General features: G+C 29.4%; 1 protein-coding gene across 1 annotated transcript in view; it reads left to right on the top strand.

Moving 5' to 3' along the window:
• Nucleotides 1–20,693, top strand: part of LOC115891260 (fasciclin-1-like) — a 102,907-nt gene that overhangs the window by 68,378 nt on the left and 13,836 nt on the right. The window contains exons 3-4 of the mRNA XM_030911698.1: nucleotides 5,448–5,610; nucleotides 12,310–12,508. Coding sequence (XP_030767558.1) covers nucleotides 5,448–5,610; nucleotides 12,310–12,508 — 362 coding nt within the window. The remainder of the gene's footprint in view (nucleotides 1–5,447; nucleotides 5,611–12,309; nucleotides 12,509–20,693) is intronic.

Below are 20,693 nucleotides of genomic sequence, written 5' to 3' on the forward strand. Positions count from 1 at the left end.
TAACACATTATTGAATTAACAATTGAAAACAGTATTGAATGTACTTATTTTAACCAATGCATTGTTTTGTTTTTTTAATCTCACAAATAAGAAATATTTTATAGTTTTTATTATAAAAAACAGTGATTATACAATTTATTTACACCCCTTACACTGTTTTCTGTAAGGGGTGTAACCAGGAGTATATTTCGTAACCTTTTACGATATAAGAGGGCACAAAGTGTTTTATTACTTAATGCTTAAAATTTAATAATATATTTGTACATAAAATAAAATAGACTAGAAAGTCAATTAATTAATATTGACGTAATTACTAAATAAGTACAAGATTTTTTTTCTAATTATTTTAGTGTATTTTTAGTCACCGAATTATAAAGGAGAGATATCCAACCATTGCATTATTTTACTCACAAATAAATGTTTTATGGTTTTTATTATAAAACAACGATTAATTTATTATACACCCCTTAACCCAAACACTCCAAGGAGGATATTTCGTGACCCCGTATTTAAAGTGGACAAGGTTTATTAGTCAATGTTTTAATTACCCAGCGTCTTTAATAAAAATCTAATGTAATTTTTCATAGAAATGATCTGACATGAAAAGCAAATTTTATCAAAAAACTTTTTGATTATCTACAAGGAGTAAACCGCTGACAAATGTCTGTATACTAATGCCAAAGTAATGCCAAAAATACAAATTAAATACCAAAATTTCTCATATAATGCCCCACTAATGCCAAGCTGATTCCAATATAATACCACTAATACCACGAATAATATGTAACACATTTGTTTCACGAATTAACCTGTAACAATACTGGTAGGTACGTGCACAGATTTTTTCCTAGGTAACTTAAAAGTCGTTAAAAAGTCTAATTATATTTAAAGAAGATATAATTCCAACAAATTACATTATAAGGCCAATAATGCACAAGTAATACCATTAAAATTTTAGCGTTTTTAACTTGTGTAACATATTTCTTTAACGAATTAACCTGTAACAATAGTGGTAGGTACGCGCACAGATTTTTTCGCTAGGTAACTTATTAAGTCGTTAAACAGGCCTATAAAAGCTATAACAACATAGGTAACTAATATTTATAATTTAATTCGAGTTTTAATCTCAAATAATAAATGTTTTTACTGGTGTATTTCTGAAGTGTTCATTATTAAAAGTAGATATTCTTCAAGTTATGCGAAGTAATAAGTAATGTTTCCGGTGAGACCGCGTATATGTCACCGGATTCTGGTTAGTATAAAGACTTTTTCTATAGAAAGAGTTTTTTCTATATTTTCCTTTCAAAATAAGACTAATTTCTTCTTATTCTTTTAAATATTACAGTGTTTCTTTTTCCTAAAATGTTATACTTAATTTTCGCTTAAAATTAAAAAATCACAAATGGAGGAAAATATACGTTATTGAATAAAGTTTATACAAATCACTTTACCATAACAAAAAAGTAAAAACATGTCATGGCGGAAGATATTCAGGTGGCATTTCACACATTTATCTATTAAAATCGAGATTAAAATAATAAACTTGCGTAACATGTTATACACGAGATAGAAAGTTTCAGAATCGATTAATACGCAATACGCTACGCAGTCAACTTATTCCTATGCGCGGATGAGCGTCTTCAAGACTCTTCCTTCGGCCAGGGTCACGACGCCGCCGAAGAGGAATCGGCCTACGTTTGGCTAAACAGGCTGGACACGGTGGAGTACGATATTGGCGAGTCTGAATATTTATAAAAATTTGCAAAGTAAAATATGTTGGAAAAATAATTAATCCATACATATATAAAAGCTCAAAGGGTTTTTTTGTTGCATCCATCCCGCCGAAACCGCTTTACCAATCTTGATGATTCTTTTTTTAAATGAAAGGTATATATGTGTAGATTTGTTATGAAGTATTTTTATAGTGCTTAATGGCTATTTCTTTGTGTAAAACGACTAAATACTAAAACATACCTGAAAAACACCTACACACAATACCTCCAGAAATAAATTATTTGTCATTGTCAGTGGTGTGTCAGTTAGATTATATATTACGTTTTTAGATATTTTAGAGTGAGTTCATGCCGCCAGCTTTAGATACATAAATATTAGCACAAAGGTTCGTTTAAACGACATTAGTGAATTAGCTACACAAAGCGATTTTAGGAAATTCATCCTCTTAGAGAGTAAAATTATCTCGGAACAGTTTGTTGTATGAAAATTCCTTACTATTTGGTCTAGAAGAATGAAATCCTAAAAAAAGAATTAGAAGAAATTTTTGAAATTCATCAACCAAATGGGTAGTAAAAGTTAGTAAAAGTTAGTAAAAATGTATATAAAACTTGGTGACCTCTGGATTATACACATAAAAATTGGCACAAAGGTAAAGCGAATTTATGAAATTTATACCCTTAGGGAGTAGAATAGGGAATGAAAGTTTGCTGTATGAAAATGCAATACTATAACATTATAAACCAGACAGTATAAAATGTTATACAAGGGTTTATTTAGAGACATCATAACGAAATATATCTTCCTCAATTATCCTTCAAAGAATACAAAGAGAAAAAAAAAATAAGAAAAAATAACCTATAAAGAGAGTATTAGTGCTCTTAATAAATAAAAAAAAGATAAATAATAAAAAACATCTATGCTCACTTAACTAGCTCTATAAAGAAGTAAAAAATCATTTAAATCAATGCATGAACGATTCGAGGTGTAACGCGAACGTAGCCGCGGAAAAAAGCTAGTAATTTATTAAATTATTTTATTTAACTCATTAATTTTCATTGAAAAGGAATTTTTGTAATTCGCCACTATATTAGTTAAAAACTAAGAAACTCATATCAAATTTAAGTTTTACGATTTTGACTTATACTTTTTACAAAATCTGAACACATTTTAAAAGAAAAAAAGTTTTTGATAATATATGTGTAGATTGACTACAAGTTGTATAACATAAATTTCTACGACCGGTCTACCTAGTGGTCTGCAGCATCGCCTTGTGGTGCAAACGTGGGCCTCTTAATCTGTGATGTGACGCACAACAGCCAAGAAAAACAGAAGCGTGGCTAAGAATTTAGTAATTTAAGAAAATGTCTTTTAGATACAGTAGTAGGTATTAAAAAGTTTTGTGTTTAAATGGGGTTTGCCTTTAACAGTTAAAAAATTATATCGTAAAGTGTAACTTTCCGTAAGAATTCTTTATCTGTCATTGATCATGATCTGTCATCATGTTAACCTGATGTTTTGTATGTTATTTTGTTTTTTTTTCGAGGTTTTTTTGCTTACTTGTTTTACGGATAGGTGCGATCGCATAATTATTATTGATAATGTTTTATTTAATGTTAACATTACTACTTTTTCAGTGAATCTTTAAATCTGTTGTTTTTTGTTAAGTTCGTTATTTAAACATATGTATGTAATACACTCATATTAACACTAATCATATTTTTACGTTTTTACTCATCATTTTCAATGCCCCCCCTGTTGCATCTTTGTAAAGGACTGTGAATTTTTTTAATTTAAAACTGGTTTCAACGAATGAAAGCAAATTAGGAAAATTATAGGATCACAACTTAAGATACGTTAGTATTTGCCTGGTTTCTACCTGTTTTAATTTAAAAACAGATGCAGTTTTTTTTTTAATTACTTAAAATCGGTTTGTCCAAAATTGTTCAAATTTGGCATGTGTATTCAGCATACCCATGTGCATCTTTAAAAAAACCTATTTACGGCTTAGCTGTAAAATTAATAGGAGAACCAATATTTGAACAGTTCAAAATTTGCATGGGATTTCCCATGTTTCCAATGACGATGCACCACCTGGTATAGTAGTATTGGTCGTATCATTGTTTCGTACATTCTAACTTTTAAATTTCTAGAAATGTCTTTGCTCTTAGCAATTCTCTGTAGTATACCCATCTGGCACACATCTGTTTCCTGCGATTATTCTTTACATAATGTCCTGGGTTACATTAATTTGATTTTCTTTTAAATACGGATCCCAGATAATGTGAATCTATATACAGGGTGGCGCACCCAATTTACCTCGGTTAACTATACAAAAACGGAAAGATGTAGAAACAAAATGTTTTATGGGTATATTATGTGGTAGGCAATGTGCACAATTTAAAATTATTTTGATATGTATAGGGTGTGTCAGAACTAAGATCCTTAACAAACTTATAGTTTTTCTTATGGAACACCCGGTATTTTATTTCAGTTTTGGATTCTTGAACATAAAATAAGGCATTTATTATAAGGATTTAGTATGTTTAAAAGCTTTGGTGTTTGAGATATTTAAAGATATTTAAATATGCATGCTATTATAAAATAAGTTTGTCAACACCCTGTACATTACCTTTCAGAATTAATTTTTGTGCTGAGTTTAAAGGTATAGAAATAAACGTTGCTAAAAAATTTGATTTCTTCCTTAACTGTATACAGGGGTGTCAAATATTGCTGGTCTATTTTAAATATTTATTTTACATAAAAACTTCGTTATTTCAAATGCAACACTTAGTATTTTTTTAAATAAGTCGAAGCAGATCTAAGCGCTCTTTCAAACTATATTAGTATATAACTCTATATTTTCTATACCCATCTGGCACAGATTTTGAATAAAGAGCGATTGTTTCAATAAACTGTCAACCAAGAGGGCTGATGTCGTCATGGCAATTTTCTAGTGACAGTTATGTCAAAATCGAAATCAGTTTATAGACTTCATTTAAATTTATAGCAGTTTACTTTTATTTAAAATACCTACAATAGTTTAATAAATAAGTATTTATTTATTTATCAAAAAAACGAAGAAGTAGATCTTTGATTTCTATTAAGATGACTTAAGATGACTTGATATTAGATTTTCTATAAAAGAGCCAATTATGGCAAATTAATTTTTTTTTCAGTTCCAAAGACAGAAACTGTATTTCTCGAAGTTATATAGTTTCCCTCTCAGAATTTATTTATCTTCCCTTCTCAAAATTCATAACTGACTACCCCATAAACTTAGTTTTCTTCTCATTAAACATTAGGCCTACTTTTTGCTTGATCTTTGAGTCTTTTGGTCACCGATATGAGCTCTATCCCATCTCTTGCTAGGATAACTAAACCGTTTGCAACGGCTAGGCATTAAATTAAATTAATTAAAGGTTTACTACCTAACTGAATACGAGTATGACTAACTAAAATACATGTCTCAAGGTAATAAACTATGTTTTATAAAGCAACAAAATGTGTGTTAAGCAGAAACGATTAAAATAGAAAATTGTGTATTTTTGTATACATGTATTTGTTTAAGATAAACCAGTTACCAGCTACAAAAAAAAGTTACCCAGTTACAAAATAAGTATTTATGCGTGCTCATATCCGAGAATGTAATAAAATAAATTAATTAACATTACTGTGAAATTAGATGTATATAATAATTTTATTATTTTTTTCAGAGACACTTTGTACTTGGGTAACCAGGAAGGCTTCAATAACCAACTTAACGATTTAAACAAGAAGTTTACTTATTTCGTTCCGCGCAACAAAGCTTGGGAAGACGCTAAGGTCGTAATGCCGTCCGCCATCAAGAAACTTTTTATGAGGGATTTCGCATACCACGTAAGTCGAGTGAATGAAGGGAAGGCGAAAGGCAAAGAACCCTTAAATATTTAAACAAGCCTTGTCTTTCGTCCTTTAAAAAATAATAGGGTTTAAGATATTTACGTGATGTGTCTGCATGTGTACAAAGCTATCGTAAAAGCTCTAATAAAAAACTCTAATCTCAAATTTCCAAAATGTGTGTTCGTTTTTTGTATTACAGCTTGTTGCTTTCAGCAAAAAAACTGGAATTTTTTCATACAGGGTATCCCAATAGTCTGTAGGTATAGGTCTACTACTAAAGGGCCGGCTATACGTACAATCTTTACCACGAGCTTACCTGCGCAAATCTGTTTGTATCGGGAACTCGCTGTGTGTAGACGGTAAAACGGTAGCACGCACAAACCAACAAGTGCGGCCTGCGCAAACGTCGCGCTGCTAAAGATTTTAGTTTGCGCAAACCAGTTTGTGCGGTGATATCATACGTGTAGACCAAGGTGTAGACGGTATCAGCGAGTTCAAGGTACAGTTTTGTGACTTTTGTGGGTTTAGTGTTATTAGTTATTAACTCTTAGAAAATATCTGATATTTGTACTTATTCCAATAAGGAGTTTATGAGTTTTATTGAAATATATTGATCGCTGCCATGTCTATGGAAGATAAAATTGAAATATTATTCCGATAGAAACAGAAAAAATGATGCGTACAAGAATATGGTTTTCTATTTAAGTCAGTTTTTACTCCACTTGGATCTATATCGTTTATTTTGCTGTTTTTTCTTTAATAATAAGTAAAAAAAAACAATAATTCGTCACTTGACATTTACGACCAACGGAACCACAAATTCAGAATAAAAATAATTATGAATGTACGCTCTTACTTGCATCGTGTGGACACCGCACAGTGTTCCTTCTAGTTTGCGCAAACTATACCGTGCAGGCAAGTCGCTGTCGTGTAGCCGCCGCTTTAAAGTATTTTTGGATTCAAAATAAGTTCATTGGACATAATTTAGCTCACAGCCACACAGAAAGCGTTTTTTGCGTTTTTAGCGTGAAGCGTTTTTAGCGACTAAAACAAATTAACAGGATTATATAGGAGTGGCCCGACCAAAAGGGTCTAGGGTTCGGCGTGTCTCGCAAAAAACGCAAATGAAAACAAATCAGTTTGTTTTCTGTAGCGGCTTTAGCGATTTCTAAGATGGGACCCCATCATATGCGGACGTTATATTTAATAATACAATAAAAATAAATTAAATAATATGCATTTTTTCATTTTAGGGTATTATTTAAAAATATTTTTATAGAGAACTTCTACTGTTTAGGAAGATTCTATTAAATTCAAAAATTTGAAGGAAATGTTTGAAAAAGTGTAGTTTTAAATGTTGAAAAAGTAATAAATTAAAGCAATATTTTCTTACGCGTAAAAAATCGTATTTATGCGTAAATAGTGTTTTTTTTCTGCGTAATAAAGTTTTTTTAACAGAAACAAATAGTTTTTGACGCGTAAAAAATAGTTTTTTACGTGTAACAAATAGTTTTTTACGCCAAAAAAATATATTTTTTAGGTAAAAAAGTTTTCTTACCAGAAACAAGAAGTTTTTGACGCGTAAAAATTAGTTTTTTACGTGTAACAAATAGTTTTTTTACACGTAATTTTTTTTTGGGTAAAAAAGTTTTTTACAAGGAGCAACATTTTTTGACGCGTAAAAATTAGTTTTTTACGTGTAACAAATACTTTTTTACACGTAAAATATATTTTTTTTGCGTAATGTCATAGCTCGTATGTCATGGCCTTGATTTTTTACTCCCAGCGCGCGTAAAGAAGTTTCACTGCAAAAAGTTTTTATATAAATTATGTCCTAAAATTGCCATGTCCTAAAATTGGCGTAGTCTGTTATTCTACGAAAAGAATATTTATGTTTTCTTAAATAGAACACCCTGTATCTTTATAAATTAGATGACCTAGCTAGTTAGCTTGCCATAAGTTTCTGAAAAATATATATCACTCTATATTTATTTTCACTATTTAGGTACTACAATATTTAAACGTTCTTATTAAAACATCATATTTATTATTAGAAGGTCATGATTGATAATTAACAAAACTAATGAATTATTAAAAGTATACATGTATACATATATGTCTCTTGTTTTATGTTGGGAGCCATTAGTAATGTTTTTATATATTAGGAAAACTTAACTCTACCGCTATTTGTAAATCTTGGAATATCGTACCAGAACTTTTAGATATTCCTTTAGCTAATTTACGTGAAAAATACTCAGCAAGATGGGGCTCCCCTCTCAACTTTGAAAATATTAGAATTTTGTTAAACTATTATTTCTCAAATCAATGAATTGGAACCAATGGACCCATATGATAGCCTCCCTGATTCCCGGATTTTTCCGTTCTCGTTTTTTGATTTTGGGGATTTTTTTTGGACTCTTTTTGATGCTTTAATATATGCAAGCTTTTAGATATTTGCAAGCCCATCTCGTTATAATAAATTTAGTTATAAAAGTAAAGAAAAATACGAGGAAAAATATATTCAGATATTTTGTGGTAACAGTTCAGAAGTAAAATATATCAATCCCAAATAAAATTTTAATATGTGAATGACTATTTTAGTAAATACCATTTTGATTTTTTTGTTATTTATCACGGCCTACTAATAAAAAAATGATTTATATTAAATATTGCATTAAATAGTGAAAAAAAAATTGAGTGATATATATTTTTGAGAAGCTCATAGCAAGACGGATCATATGTTTTATAAATATACAGGGTTATTAAGATAATATATATCTTTAGTTCATATTTTCAAAAATATTTTTTTCTCAGAAAAACAGGCTACGCATATACATATTCTGCGTAAAAAGTTCTCCAACAATCAGTTTTTACCTTCTCGATATCAGCCACAATAACGGAGATACGGGGGCTGTCCCAAATTACAAAATTTACGAAAAGACCCTGTAGCTCAGAAACGAAGAGGGCTATGAAAATTTTGTTTACAGTTTGTTAACAAATTTTGTCAACCAAAATGGCACCCTGTACATAATATAATACCATAAAGCTCTAAAATTAACAATATCTGTGCTATAAATAAAATAACAAGACGTTTTTAATCAATATAATCGGATAACTTATTAAAAACATCGTAATTTATATACTCTATAACACTTCATTTTATATTATTAATTGTTAAATAACTAAAACTGCTAATGCTAATAAAACTTAAGCTAAAACTCTAAACGTTCTCTAACCCAGTGTGAGTACATATTATCAAAGTAAAACCTCTGAAGGCGGGTAAGGGGACAAATAACTCACAATCTTTAAGATGTTTATTTAAATTTAAATGCTTCAAAAAAAGCAGGGCGACATGTTTCGGGACTTAAACTATTCCCATCATTAGACCCAGAAAGCTGAAACAATTACAATCAGAATAATAGAAAATTCCAATAGTCAAACAGAGGTCAAAATTATAAAATACGATCACAAAACAAATTAAAAAGTTAATTTTTTTTAAAAAGGTTAAAACGTTATTTCTTTCACAATAATTGTTCAATCACAGATAACAATATGGTAAGCTCAATTTGAAAATTAAAACAACTAGACTAAAATCATAAGGTGAGGGGAGCCGTATAATCCACTATAATTAGATAAATTGACAGAAAAAACAAACAAGGCAATAATCACATCATACCTCAATGTACAATTCAAAGAAATTTACTGAAACATTAGTCAAATGTATTCTGAGGGATAATTTTTTTTATTTTTTGTATTAGTCATGTTAGTTAAGAATTATGATTATTTCAATTTGTATAAATATGTAGATATTTAATTTTGTAGGATAAATTTTTTAGTTATGTTAGTTAGGAATAAGTTTAGAATTATGTTTATTTTCATTAATTTGTATATGTAGAATTTTAATTTATATTTTAGTTTATATATTGTAGAAAATTAATTTTTATTTTAGTTTAATTTTTATTTTAATTTATATATGTAGAAAATTATTTTTCAAAAATAATTTCTTTTTTAGTGGTCATCAAAAATAATTTCTTTTTTTTTAAATAATTTTCTACATATATAAATTAAAATGAAAATTAATTTCTAAAAATTAAATTAAAATAAAAATTAATTTTCTACAATATATAAATTAAAATACAAATTAAAATTCTACATATACAAATTAATAAAGCAAAATAAAAACACTAAATCACCACAATACACCAAAACACTTTTACTTTTACACTGGACGCGCGTTTCGCTAACCATGTTAGCATCATCAGCAGATGATTGTAATCATGATTATAATCCAAAACTAAAACACACCAAAACACTTTTACTTTTACACTGGACGCGCGTTTCGCTAACCATGTTAGCATCATCAGCAGATGATTATAATCATGATTACAATCATCTGCTGATGATGCTAACATGGTTAGCGAAACGCGCGTCCAGTGTAAAAGTAAAGTGTTTTGGTGTATTGTGGTGATTTAGTGTTCTTATTTTGCTGTGTAACACCAAAGGTTCCAACCCTCAACTGTAATCAAATTAATAAAAATAAACATAATTCTTAACTTATTCCTAACTAATATAACTAAAATATTTATCCTACAAAATTAAATATCTACATATACAAATTGAAATAATCATAATTCTTAACTAACATGACTAATACAAAAAATAAAAAAAATTATCCCTCAAAATACATTTGACTAATGTAAGTAAATTTCTTTGAATTGTGCATTGAGGTATGATGTGATTATTGCCTTGTTTGTTTTTTCTGTCAATTTATCTAATTATAGTGGATTATACGGCTCCCCTCACCTTATGATTTTAGTCTAGTTGTTTTAATTTTCAAATTGAGCTTACCATATTGTTATCTGTGATTGAACAATTATTGTGATAGAAATAACCTTTTAACCTTTTAAAAAAAATTAACTTTTTAATTTGTTTTGTGATCGTATTTTATAATTTTGACCTCTGTTTGACTATTGGAATTTTCTAATATTCTGACTGTAATTGTTTGAGCTTTCTGGGCCTGATGATGGGAATTGTTTAAGTCCCGAAACATGTCGCCCCCCTGCTTTTTTTGAAGCATTTAAATTTAAATAAACAACTTAAAGATTGTGAGTTATTTGTCCCCTTACCCGTCTTCAGAGGTTTTACTTTGACTTAAGCTAAAAATGTTGATTCTAATAGCTTCAAAATAATAGTAAACTGTGTTATCCTTGCGTAAAGTTATTCCATATTCTTTTACATTAACTACCAAAGGAATCATATCCGATTTAGTTTAATATAATAAGTACAATGTGCGTACTTTTTTCCCTGGGTAAACGGATATTTAATCACTGAAACATAAATCTAAAAAATATCAAAGTACCTTAAGTTTAATATTTTTTGCTTGCCCTAAAGCACGCCACTGCCATCTGTAACACATTGTATAAAATATCAGACCATCCACTTGAATACCAAAGTGATGTATTACGTGCTGCTTCAATATTTCAACATTGTATTTGATGTTTAGATCCTAAATTTATAGACTATAAACCCTGAAACCTGATATGTTGTTCGATAACGGAATTATGACAACTTCGAGAGCATGTACGAGTCAACAATGTATTAACATACTTTTTTAATTTAAGCAATTTTCCTCACAAAATAATATCACTAGTAACATAAAGCAGATTCTGTTTTATTTTTCTTGATAAGATAATGAATACTTACTTATTAAACTATTGTAGGTAAATTTAAGTATACTGTTATAAATTATAAATAATAATGTCCATAAACTAATGTCGACTTTGAAAATAGTTACTGTCACTAGAAAATTGCCATGGCGATACCAGCCATCTTGATTGCAATTTTATTTAAAAATGGCTTTTTATTCAAAATCTGGGCTAGATAGGTATAGGAAACCTTAATATAGTTTGAAAGAGCATTTAAATCTGCTTCGATTTATTTAAAAAAATACAGGGTGTTGCATTTGAAATAACGAAGTTTTTATATAAAATATATCCTTAAAATAGATCAGCAACTTTTGATAGCCCTGTATAAATTTAAGGAACCAATACCATTTTGCAGTAAAGTTTATTTCTCTACGTTTAAACTCAGCATAAGAATTAATTCTGAAAAGTAATGTAGAGGGTGTTAATAGTCTATTCTATTGTAGCATGCAAATTTAAATAGTTTTATATATCTCAAAAACTAAAGACTTTAAACATATTTAACCCTTATAATAAATGCCTTTTTTTGGGCCCAAGAATCCAAAAAAGAAATAAAATACCGGGTGTTCCATAAGAAAAAATATAACTTTGGTATGGATCTTAGTTCTAAACACCCTGTATATTTCAAAATAATTTTAAATTGTGCACATTGTCTCCCACATGTACCCAAAAATATTTTGTTTCTATATCGTATAATCAACCGAGGCGAATGAGGTGCGCCACCCTGTATAATATTATACATTTTTATTATACGATTTATTTATTACTCTAAGAGATAGTACTATGGTATTTAGAAAACCTTCTTTTTTACTTCTATTGTCTTTATTCTGTCAAAATTTAGATGAAATTTTGGGATAAAGCAATCTTTGACAGTTTCAATATAATTTTTATCCATTATTTTTATTTTTATTGAGCAGAAAATATATTTTTTGTAGTAATCTTTATTTCTTTATTTATCGATAGTACAACAAAACCATCTTTTTAATACATCTAGGCTACAACTACTTTACAACGGCACCTCGTTATATCAGACGTACCATACACCATGGAAAGAATCAAGCAATTATCTAAGGCTAACGAAACGGTTCAAAACTTAGGACCTGGCAACAATATTGTTCATCAACCGGGCAACGTCGAACTTCCCACATTGAGAGGATCCCTGAAACTTTATGTGGAAGAACGTGCAGATAACAGTGAGTATCCTCAAAAATAAGCTGAAATGAAATAATTATCTGTGATGTCAGAAATATCTTCATTTTGATAGAACACCGTGTTGTCTGTTTCAAAATTATATCATGAATGAACATAAATATTTATTAACATTATTGCTATTTATTTCTAATAAATGTTACCTTCTGAAATTATTTTATTGAATTATCTTCAATATTAAATGTTTTTGGTCATATAATGCTTACATTAGAAGAACCAAATATAGCCATACTTTTAATTATTAGGTACCTATATTTCTTAATAAAGACAAATATTTACCCAATCTGCTTGCTATTTCTGATAAATTATTATAACAATTTTAATCAATTTATTTTGTGAATTGTCATTAATATAATGTTTTAATCATATAAAACTTTCATCACTCATCAACTAGCCATCATTCATTATAGGAAAGAATTATAAATGAATCCACCTCCTACGTATCAAACAGAATTACATACCTCCCCTGATGTAAGTGATGAATGAGTCCAGAAAAGGGTTGTTATTGGATAATCAGTTTATAATTTTGTTTTAGAGGTAAACTTTTTTATAAATGTTGCCACAAGTATATTTTATTTTGAATAGTGACACAGTTATTTCTATATTAATATTTCTGTATAAACAATTTGACTATAACTCCTTATGTTATATTTTATCATGGATAAATATGGTTGTATCAAATAAAAAATAAATATCCCTAAGAGAAAATACATTTAAATTTATAATATACAGGGTGTCCCAGAAATAAGTGCTGGTATTTAAGGGGTGGTCTCGGGGGTGGTAGATCTGGTCAAGAGAAACGTCTTTTCTCTTTACCATTTAAAAAAAAAATTATTATTCTTATTTATTTTTTTTATAAAATGAATTGAAAATAACCAAGTACAATTCTTTTAAAAGTTCCTCAATATGGCCGACCTAGTTAGGAAAATTAGTAATTTTTTTAATGAAAAATAAGTTGGCGTTAGCGAATTCAGAAATTGATTTAGTCTTTGGTCAACAATAACATTTTTCAGGATTGCCAAGTTGACGTTAAAGTTAGGTTATTAGGTGGTTGTCATAAATAAAATATAGATTATTGAAATTATTTAATAAGAATAAAGGTATTTTACAGCAGATTCGAAGAGATTTTACTTAAAGGTATTTTATAAACTTTCTCAGTGAGAATAGTAACTCCCCACTCTCCCCAGTTTCTTATATTTCAGTTAAAGGGACGTAAGAACTATAGGAAGTGAATTTTTGTTTTCATGTTTTGACGATATCTGAGAGTTCCTAGAATTATCAAGATTATTGAATAATTATAGTTGTTTAATAAGTGAAATTAATAGAAGACTTGGAAATAGGATGATGCGATTCATGTTATAGTTTATAGTAGTGATAAGCCAAAGCGTGATTTTCTGTTCACAGGCTTACCTGTGACAGCGACTTTGTATTATCTGTGACTCTTAACTGTGACTGCGACTTTATGATTATGAATCCGAAAGCACAATCACGGCTAAAATATAAGATACGATGTAGAAGAATGTAGAATGTTTAGGAGGGGAGTTAGTCACCGCGACCTTAAAGATCTATTGTGCGTTCCCCTTTCTTGAGTTATAACGAGTTATAACTCATCATACAGTCTCAAGGCTTTAACAAAAGCCAGTATCTGAGACGGCTCCACAGAGGCTAGCTCGATAAGATACGATACGTATGATACGATTCTGTTGTTGTTGTTATACTAATTTTTATTTGTCCTTTATCCAAGGCCGCTGAAATAGAAAACACTAAACAGTGGGTAAAAGGTATATTAAAAAATAAAAATAAAACAATTTTTTTATTTAAAGAAACCAACGGGAAAAGAATAAAATATGCAATATGCTCATAACCATAACGAACGAAACTTAACAACACGAGATAAGTAATACATTAAACAACAAATATTTTCCTTTGTATTAAAATAAACGAAATATATAAAAAATGAAGTTTCTAAAAAAAATAAACAGTATAAAGGTAAAACTTTATGTTTGGCTTTAAAAAACCTGCTAAACTAAAAAGGAACCAAACCGATTCGTAGTGATAAAAAATAGTAATAAAATATAAAATACATAAAAAATTAAATCACTTCTAACAGTCACTGTCTTTAGATCACTTTGTCAGATATCTATCCTATGAGACGTACGTCGTGACTCGTGACTGTGAACTGAGTCACGACCGGCGCCATTGGCAGCTGCGTTCGCGACCCGCGACGTCCCGCTCTGTGAAGTATTTTCTCGTTACCAGAGAAATCACAATTAGCTGTACTATCACGCTTTAGCAAGTCACCGTTTATTTTCAAATCAGTCACAGGCCGTGACTGTGATTATAGAATATCAGTGACAAAGTCACAGTTACCGATATTTCACTCATCGCTAGTTTATAGATCACCTCATTTCTCTTAATTTGTTTTTATTTCAGTACAGTTAATCACAAATTGAATTGATGTGTGCAAAAACAGCTATATATTTTCAAACATCTTATTTAAATAGTTCTTTTATATACTGTTAAACTGTATCAACTACAAAGTCTTTAGCAAAAAGTTATAAGGTAATAAATTTTGTAGATATAATTTATGAAAATTTATATATAAAGATTAGAACACAATCCTCTAAGGAAAAAAGAAATACTCAAAAACTCATTAAATATACTTTATACAATAACAACATACAAAAACATCCATGCAAACTGTAATAATCAGAACATTATCCACATTATACCTTTATTAAATTTGTGTTCATACTCCTGTCAGGAAAGCCAGAAATGTTTGTTTAAATATTAACTTATTTTAAATTGCCAGAAACACATCAGAATATGTCACAACCACAACTATAGGTTTGGAATCAGTACTAAATTTTGTACCTAGTAAGTAATGGTCAACTAACAAGTATAGAATAAAAAAATTATTAATATAGGGTGTACTATACAATGTCCTTCTGCTTATTTATGAAATTACTTTCCTTTCAAATGTGAGGAATACCAGTAAAATAAAACATAATTTTTGGTTTGGTTTGGTGTTTGATATTCTAACTACATCTATTACAAACCTTCTGCTTTTAGTGAGTAACTGTATTTTTTATTATTCTTTGTGTATCCTATAAAGTAAAAAAATATATATTTCAAGAAATATGTAAAAACAATGCAATAGATATCAAACAGATTCATAAAAACTACTTACAATTATTGTACAAATTATATATTTCAAGTGTTATTTGATCTTTGGTCATTACCAACATTACCTTATTTAGGTCTTCTCTACTAACTCAACTTTTAAACCTGTTTTAAACCTTCTTTATATTTTAAAACTGATTTACAACAAACTGTAATGCCCACGCTGTTTCCTGAAATATAAGTTTTAATCTATTTATTATCATATACATATTACAAACCTGAAAATTACTGATACGAGGAAACTTCTCAAAATAATTAGAGACCTTTTTACAAACATCTGGACTAATTTATTTTCACGAATTTGTGGACGAGTCAACGTTTTCTAATACGTTTTTAAGCGTTTTACACATTTTGAATATCTTCCAGTCTATTCCTCAGTTCTTGATCGGTGAAAAGATTATTTATAACTATATAATTAGTACTTCAGCCTGCACGTTAAATAAAAGAACAAAATCAAGTACAATTTGTGAATAAAATCTCAAAAAATAATGAAAATATTTAGAAAAAGGAACCGTAAACGTCAATGTCAGCCAAGTGTCAGAGTTCAATTGGATTTACCACAGATTATCAATTTGAACGATTTGAACTACAGTCGATTCCAGTCTAGAGATTTTCGTCTTTTAAGCCTCCCATACTGAAGTCCGCCATATTGGGAAGTTTTAAATGAATACAAGTATATTTAATTTTGAAAATTTTAAAAAATAATGGCAACATTTTGAGAACCACTGGCGATAACCGCCTATTAAGGGTTTTTCACGAGGTTTTTCAGCTTGTTCGACGCCCTGTGTTGCCAGACAGTCAAAGGAAGTATGTATATGCCATAATTAGTGAAATCTGAAATCCCTGGAATGATGTGATCTCGGTATGAATAATATGGTGAATTATTTTATTAAATGTAGTTCTAAATAAAGTTATTTTGCGGTATAACCATGGTTTTCGTAAACTTCATACGAATAATTTTACACAGTTTGGTTCTCATTAAATGGGTAAGTATACAAACGAAATATTTAAAAGAACTTTTTTTTTAATTGAAACTACTTCGTAATATGACAATGTTAAGAGTTATTTTTTAGGTATATGTTGTTAAAAATAAATATAAAAATGAGGTATGTGCAAAAATAATTAATGTGGTTTGTTTCTAGAATTGTTGGTAATAGACACTGATACGATTAGAATTAATTCTCGTATTTTTTTGTGTACAAATTTAAAATTACAGTGAATACAAATAATATGTTGAATATGGATAATGTAGGAGGTGGCAACAACGTAACATTTTGATACACCGCACACACGGCATCTATGTTGAGCTTGACAAAATCTAGGCTAATTTTAAATATTAAAAATTTTTCCATTCAACTAGAGTAGTCCAAGCGTTACCGAAAATTGAAGCAGTTCGCACCTTTCGTGGAGAGCAAAAGATTGTCTTTTACACCCAGCACAGCCATTTGAATGTTTTTCTACTGGCAATAATATATGAAAAAAAGCTTGTAATAAACTTATAAATTCATAATTTAAAAATCTGTCTTCCTAAAACTAAAAAAAACCTTTCTTGACATTACAAGACTGGTATAGAAATTAGCGCGACTATTTATTATTTAATTAAAAAAAATATTTATTTCAAAAAAGGGCAGATTTGGGAAAGCTGATTTTTTTATATTATATATATATTTTTATATATATTAGTGATTTTAATTTTATTAAATTAAAAGCGGAACTCCGTGGAACTCATAACTATAACCCATTATGAAATTATAAAAAAATAAACCCAATATAATGTGTTTAAAATATATCTTATCTACATTCAAAACAGTTTCAATTTATTATATTGATGTTACTTAATTATACTACATATCTGTTAGTTATATTGTCCATAATGATAATTAATTTTCAAATGGCTGTGTGCTGGGTGTAAATGACACTCATTGCGCTCCATGTTTGTGCAAGACTAACGCTCTTCCCAAAAAGTGCGGACTCCATCAACTTTCGGTATAAAAGCGCTTGCACCGTTATAGTTGCTCGGAAAAAATTATAACATTTAAAATTAAAAATTAGGTCCACAGATTTTATAAGAACGACAGTGAGTTGATGAACATACGAATCAAATATTTTTTTGTAATTTCGATTTTTGTCAAGCTAAACATAGCATTTTGCCGTCTGTGCACCGTAGAGAAATATCAGGTGAATAAACAAGTGACACTAAAAAGTTTTTTAAAATTTCCCGGAAAATCTTAAAGAAAAATATAAAATTTTCAACAATTTTTTTTTCGCAAAAAAAGCTCATATACGTGATTCTGGAGCCGAAATATACCACCAGTTAAAATATCTGCGCTTATTCTGGGGACACCCTGTATTGTTTTAAAATTGTTTTTATTTTTTGCATACATAAGTATATTAAAGTTTATTTATGTCAATTTAGAAATTTAAATATTTAAATTTAATTAGTGATGGCTAATTGAATACTATTGGCAAGCGAAGTCTCGAGTCGGTGTTTGCCTATCTAGGAGTTAATCATTATGGCGGCCTAGTAAGTCAGAGAGAAAAAATGTGCAGTATTTATTACATAACCCATTTAATCCGACGCTAGATTTCATGCGCTTGCAAAATAATTGAGCGTCCGGATTGCACAACGACCTTAGCGCGTGGCCGCGGGCAGCCCAGTAGGCAAGCGAGACAGCGACGCGTTGTTGCGCGCCGATTTAACAAAATAAATAGTTTTAAACCTGCCGTCATTTCGTTAATAATTATCGTATCATGTTGATTTTGCATAGAAATACTCATGAGTCTTTAGCGCTTCCGACAAGCCTAAATAACTGGATTATTTTTTATATTTTTGATTTGTTTACATTGCCCGAGCATATTATAACTTTGTTATAAATTTTAAAACTGACAATTAGTTATACATTTAGTTACAACATATTCAAAATTTAGGTCTATCTGTTTATGCTAGCAGTAATAACGAGTATAAATAAAAAAAATGGTCAGTACAACGCTCGCCGTTTTTAGCGCACGGTCACTTTGGTTTTAGTTTTAGCGCTATTTTTACAGAAAATAAATTCTGAACTTTGATCAAATGACAAGAACATTATCATTGGCGATATCTCCTGGTTATAATGTAGTTCTTTTTTCAAAATATTGCAAATTATTTTGCATTGTTTTAGCTTAAAAAATCAACCGAAAGACAGTATTTGCGATAGTCTTTTGTTTACATGGAGTATAGAAAATTTTTGCCACAGCTTGTTTACTACCAGTAGTATTTGTGCGTTTTTTTTAAATTATTTATTATTAAATAGAGGGAAATGCGACCGAAAAGAAAGGTCAAAAGTTAGTAGAAATTCTGATAAATGGAAGTGCAATATTTCCAAAAAATCTCGTGACGAGGCAAAATTACAGTCTATTGTGGCTATGATTGACGTACATAGCCATCTCTTTATTAACGCAGCTCCGGTAGCTCTCGCAAAAAAAGCCGCATAATTCAAGTTTTTTTAAGTTAAAACAATGCAATATTTTGAAAAAAGAACTACATTATAACCAGGAGATATTGGCAATGATAATGTTCTTGTCATTTGATCAAGGTTCAGAATTTATTTTCTGTAAAAATAGCGCTAAAACTAAACCCAAAGCTGAACGTGCGCTAAAAACGGCGAGCGTTGTATTGACCATTTTTTTATTTATACTCGTTATTACTGCTAGCATAAACCGATAGACCTAAATTTTGAATATGTTGTAACTAAATGTATAACTAATTAAATGATAGTATTCATATTTATCAGTTTTAAAATTTATAACAGAAGTTTTTATCTCAAAGTTATAATATGCTCGGGGAATGTAAACAAATCGAAAATATAAAAAATAATCCAGTTATTTAAGCTTGTCGGAAGCGCTAAAGACTCATGAGTATTTCTATGCAAAAATCAGCACGATACGATAATTATTAACGAAATGACGGCAGGTTTAAAATTATTTATTTTGTTAAATCGGCGCGCAATAACGCGTCGCTGTCTCGGTTGCCTACTGGGCTGCCCGCGGCCACGCGCTAAGGTCATTGTGCAATCCGGACGCTCCATTGTTCTACTTTCTTTATACATCTCCATCTCATTGTACTTATCATATTGACCGTACTCTTCGTACACACAAAAAAACCCTGTATACCTAATGATATTATATCTAAAATGTGCGGATATTGAAAATAATATTTTATTATTGAAATGAAGAATTTATTTCTGATATCATTTTTATTACTGTGCAATATTTCAATCAATTTTTTTTACACATCACTATTTTTGACAACTCCCTAGTATAAATATATTGACACTTAAGCAATTGAACTATTGCACAATGACAAGTAGTTAGTTTCTATAAATGTTGTTTTGCCTTGTTGCTTTAAATATATATTTTACAATTTTTTTGTTAAACATATTTTTTTTATTTTCATAAAACAGAAACCCCCACTTCAGATTCTGATAATACAAGTAAGTTTGATGTTCGCCAAACGATAAACATCTAAATGTAAATTTATGTAATTGCTTGGAGTGGGCTCAATTTCAGTATATTAGCGCTACTCCCTGAAATTGAGTGATGGGTCACCATTCGCTGCACTTTTTACAAATTTCTTACCATCACATTACTTGTTTCCACATAATTTTGACACTTCACATGGAAAGCATTGGCATGTATTAAATACGAAACAATAATAAATAAATGTTAGGTTAATGGAATTCATAAAATTTCATTAACAGTAAGTTCCTTATATCCTGTTATCCTGAGAATTAATAATCATCTATAATATAGGTATACATTACAAAAAAATATATAAGGATGTTAAATTTCATTGTCTGTTTTGGGATTAATATATTATAAATAGAAGAATTTCAAATTGAAGGAATGTCCAAAGTAAATTACTACGGTTGGATAGTGTCATATTGAGTTTGAAACTCGACGTTTTACACACTTTTAAAAAGGGGTTCTTCAGTAGTGACAATCAGGTTA

The sequence above is a fragment of the Sitophilus oryzae genome, unplaced genomic scaffold, assembly GCF_002938485.1.
Source record: "Sitophilus oryzae breed Bouriz unplaced genomic scaffold, Soryzae_2.0 scaffold_1179_pilon_pilon, whole genome shotgun sequence".
NCBI classification, from domain to species: Eukaryota; Metazoa; Arthropoda; class Insecta; order Coleoptera; family Curculionidae; genus Sitophilus; species Sitophilus oryzae.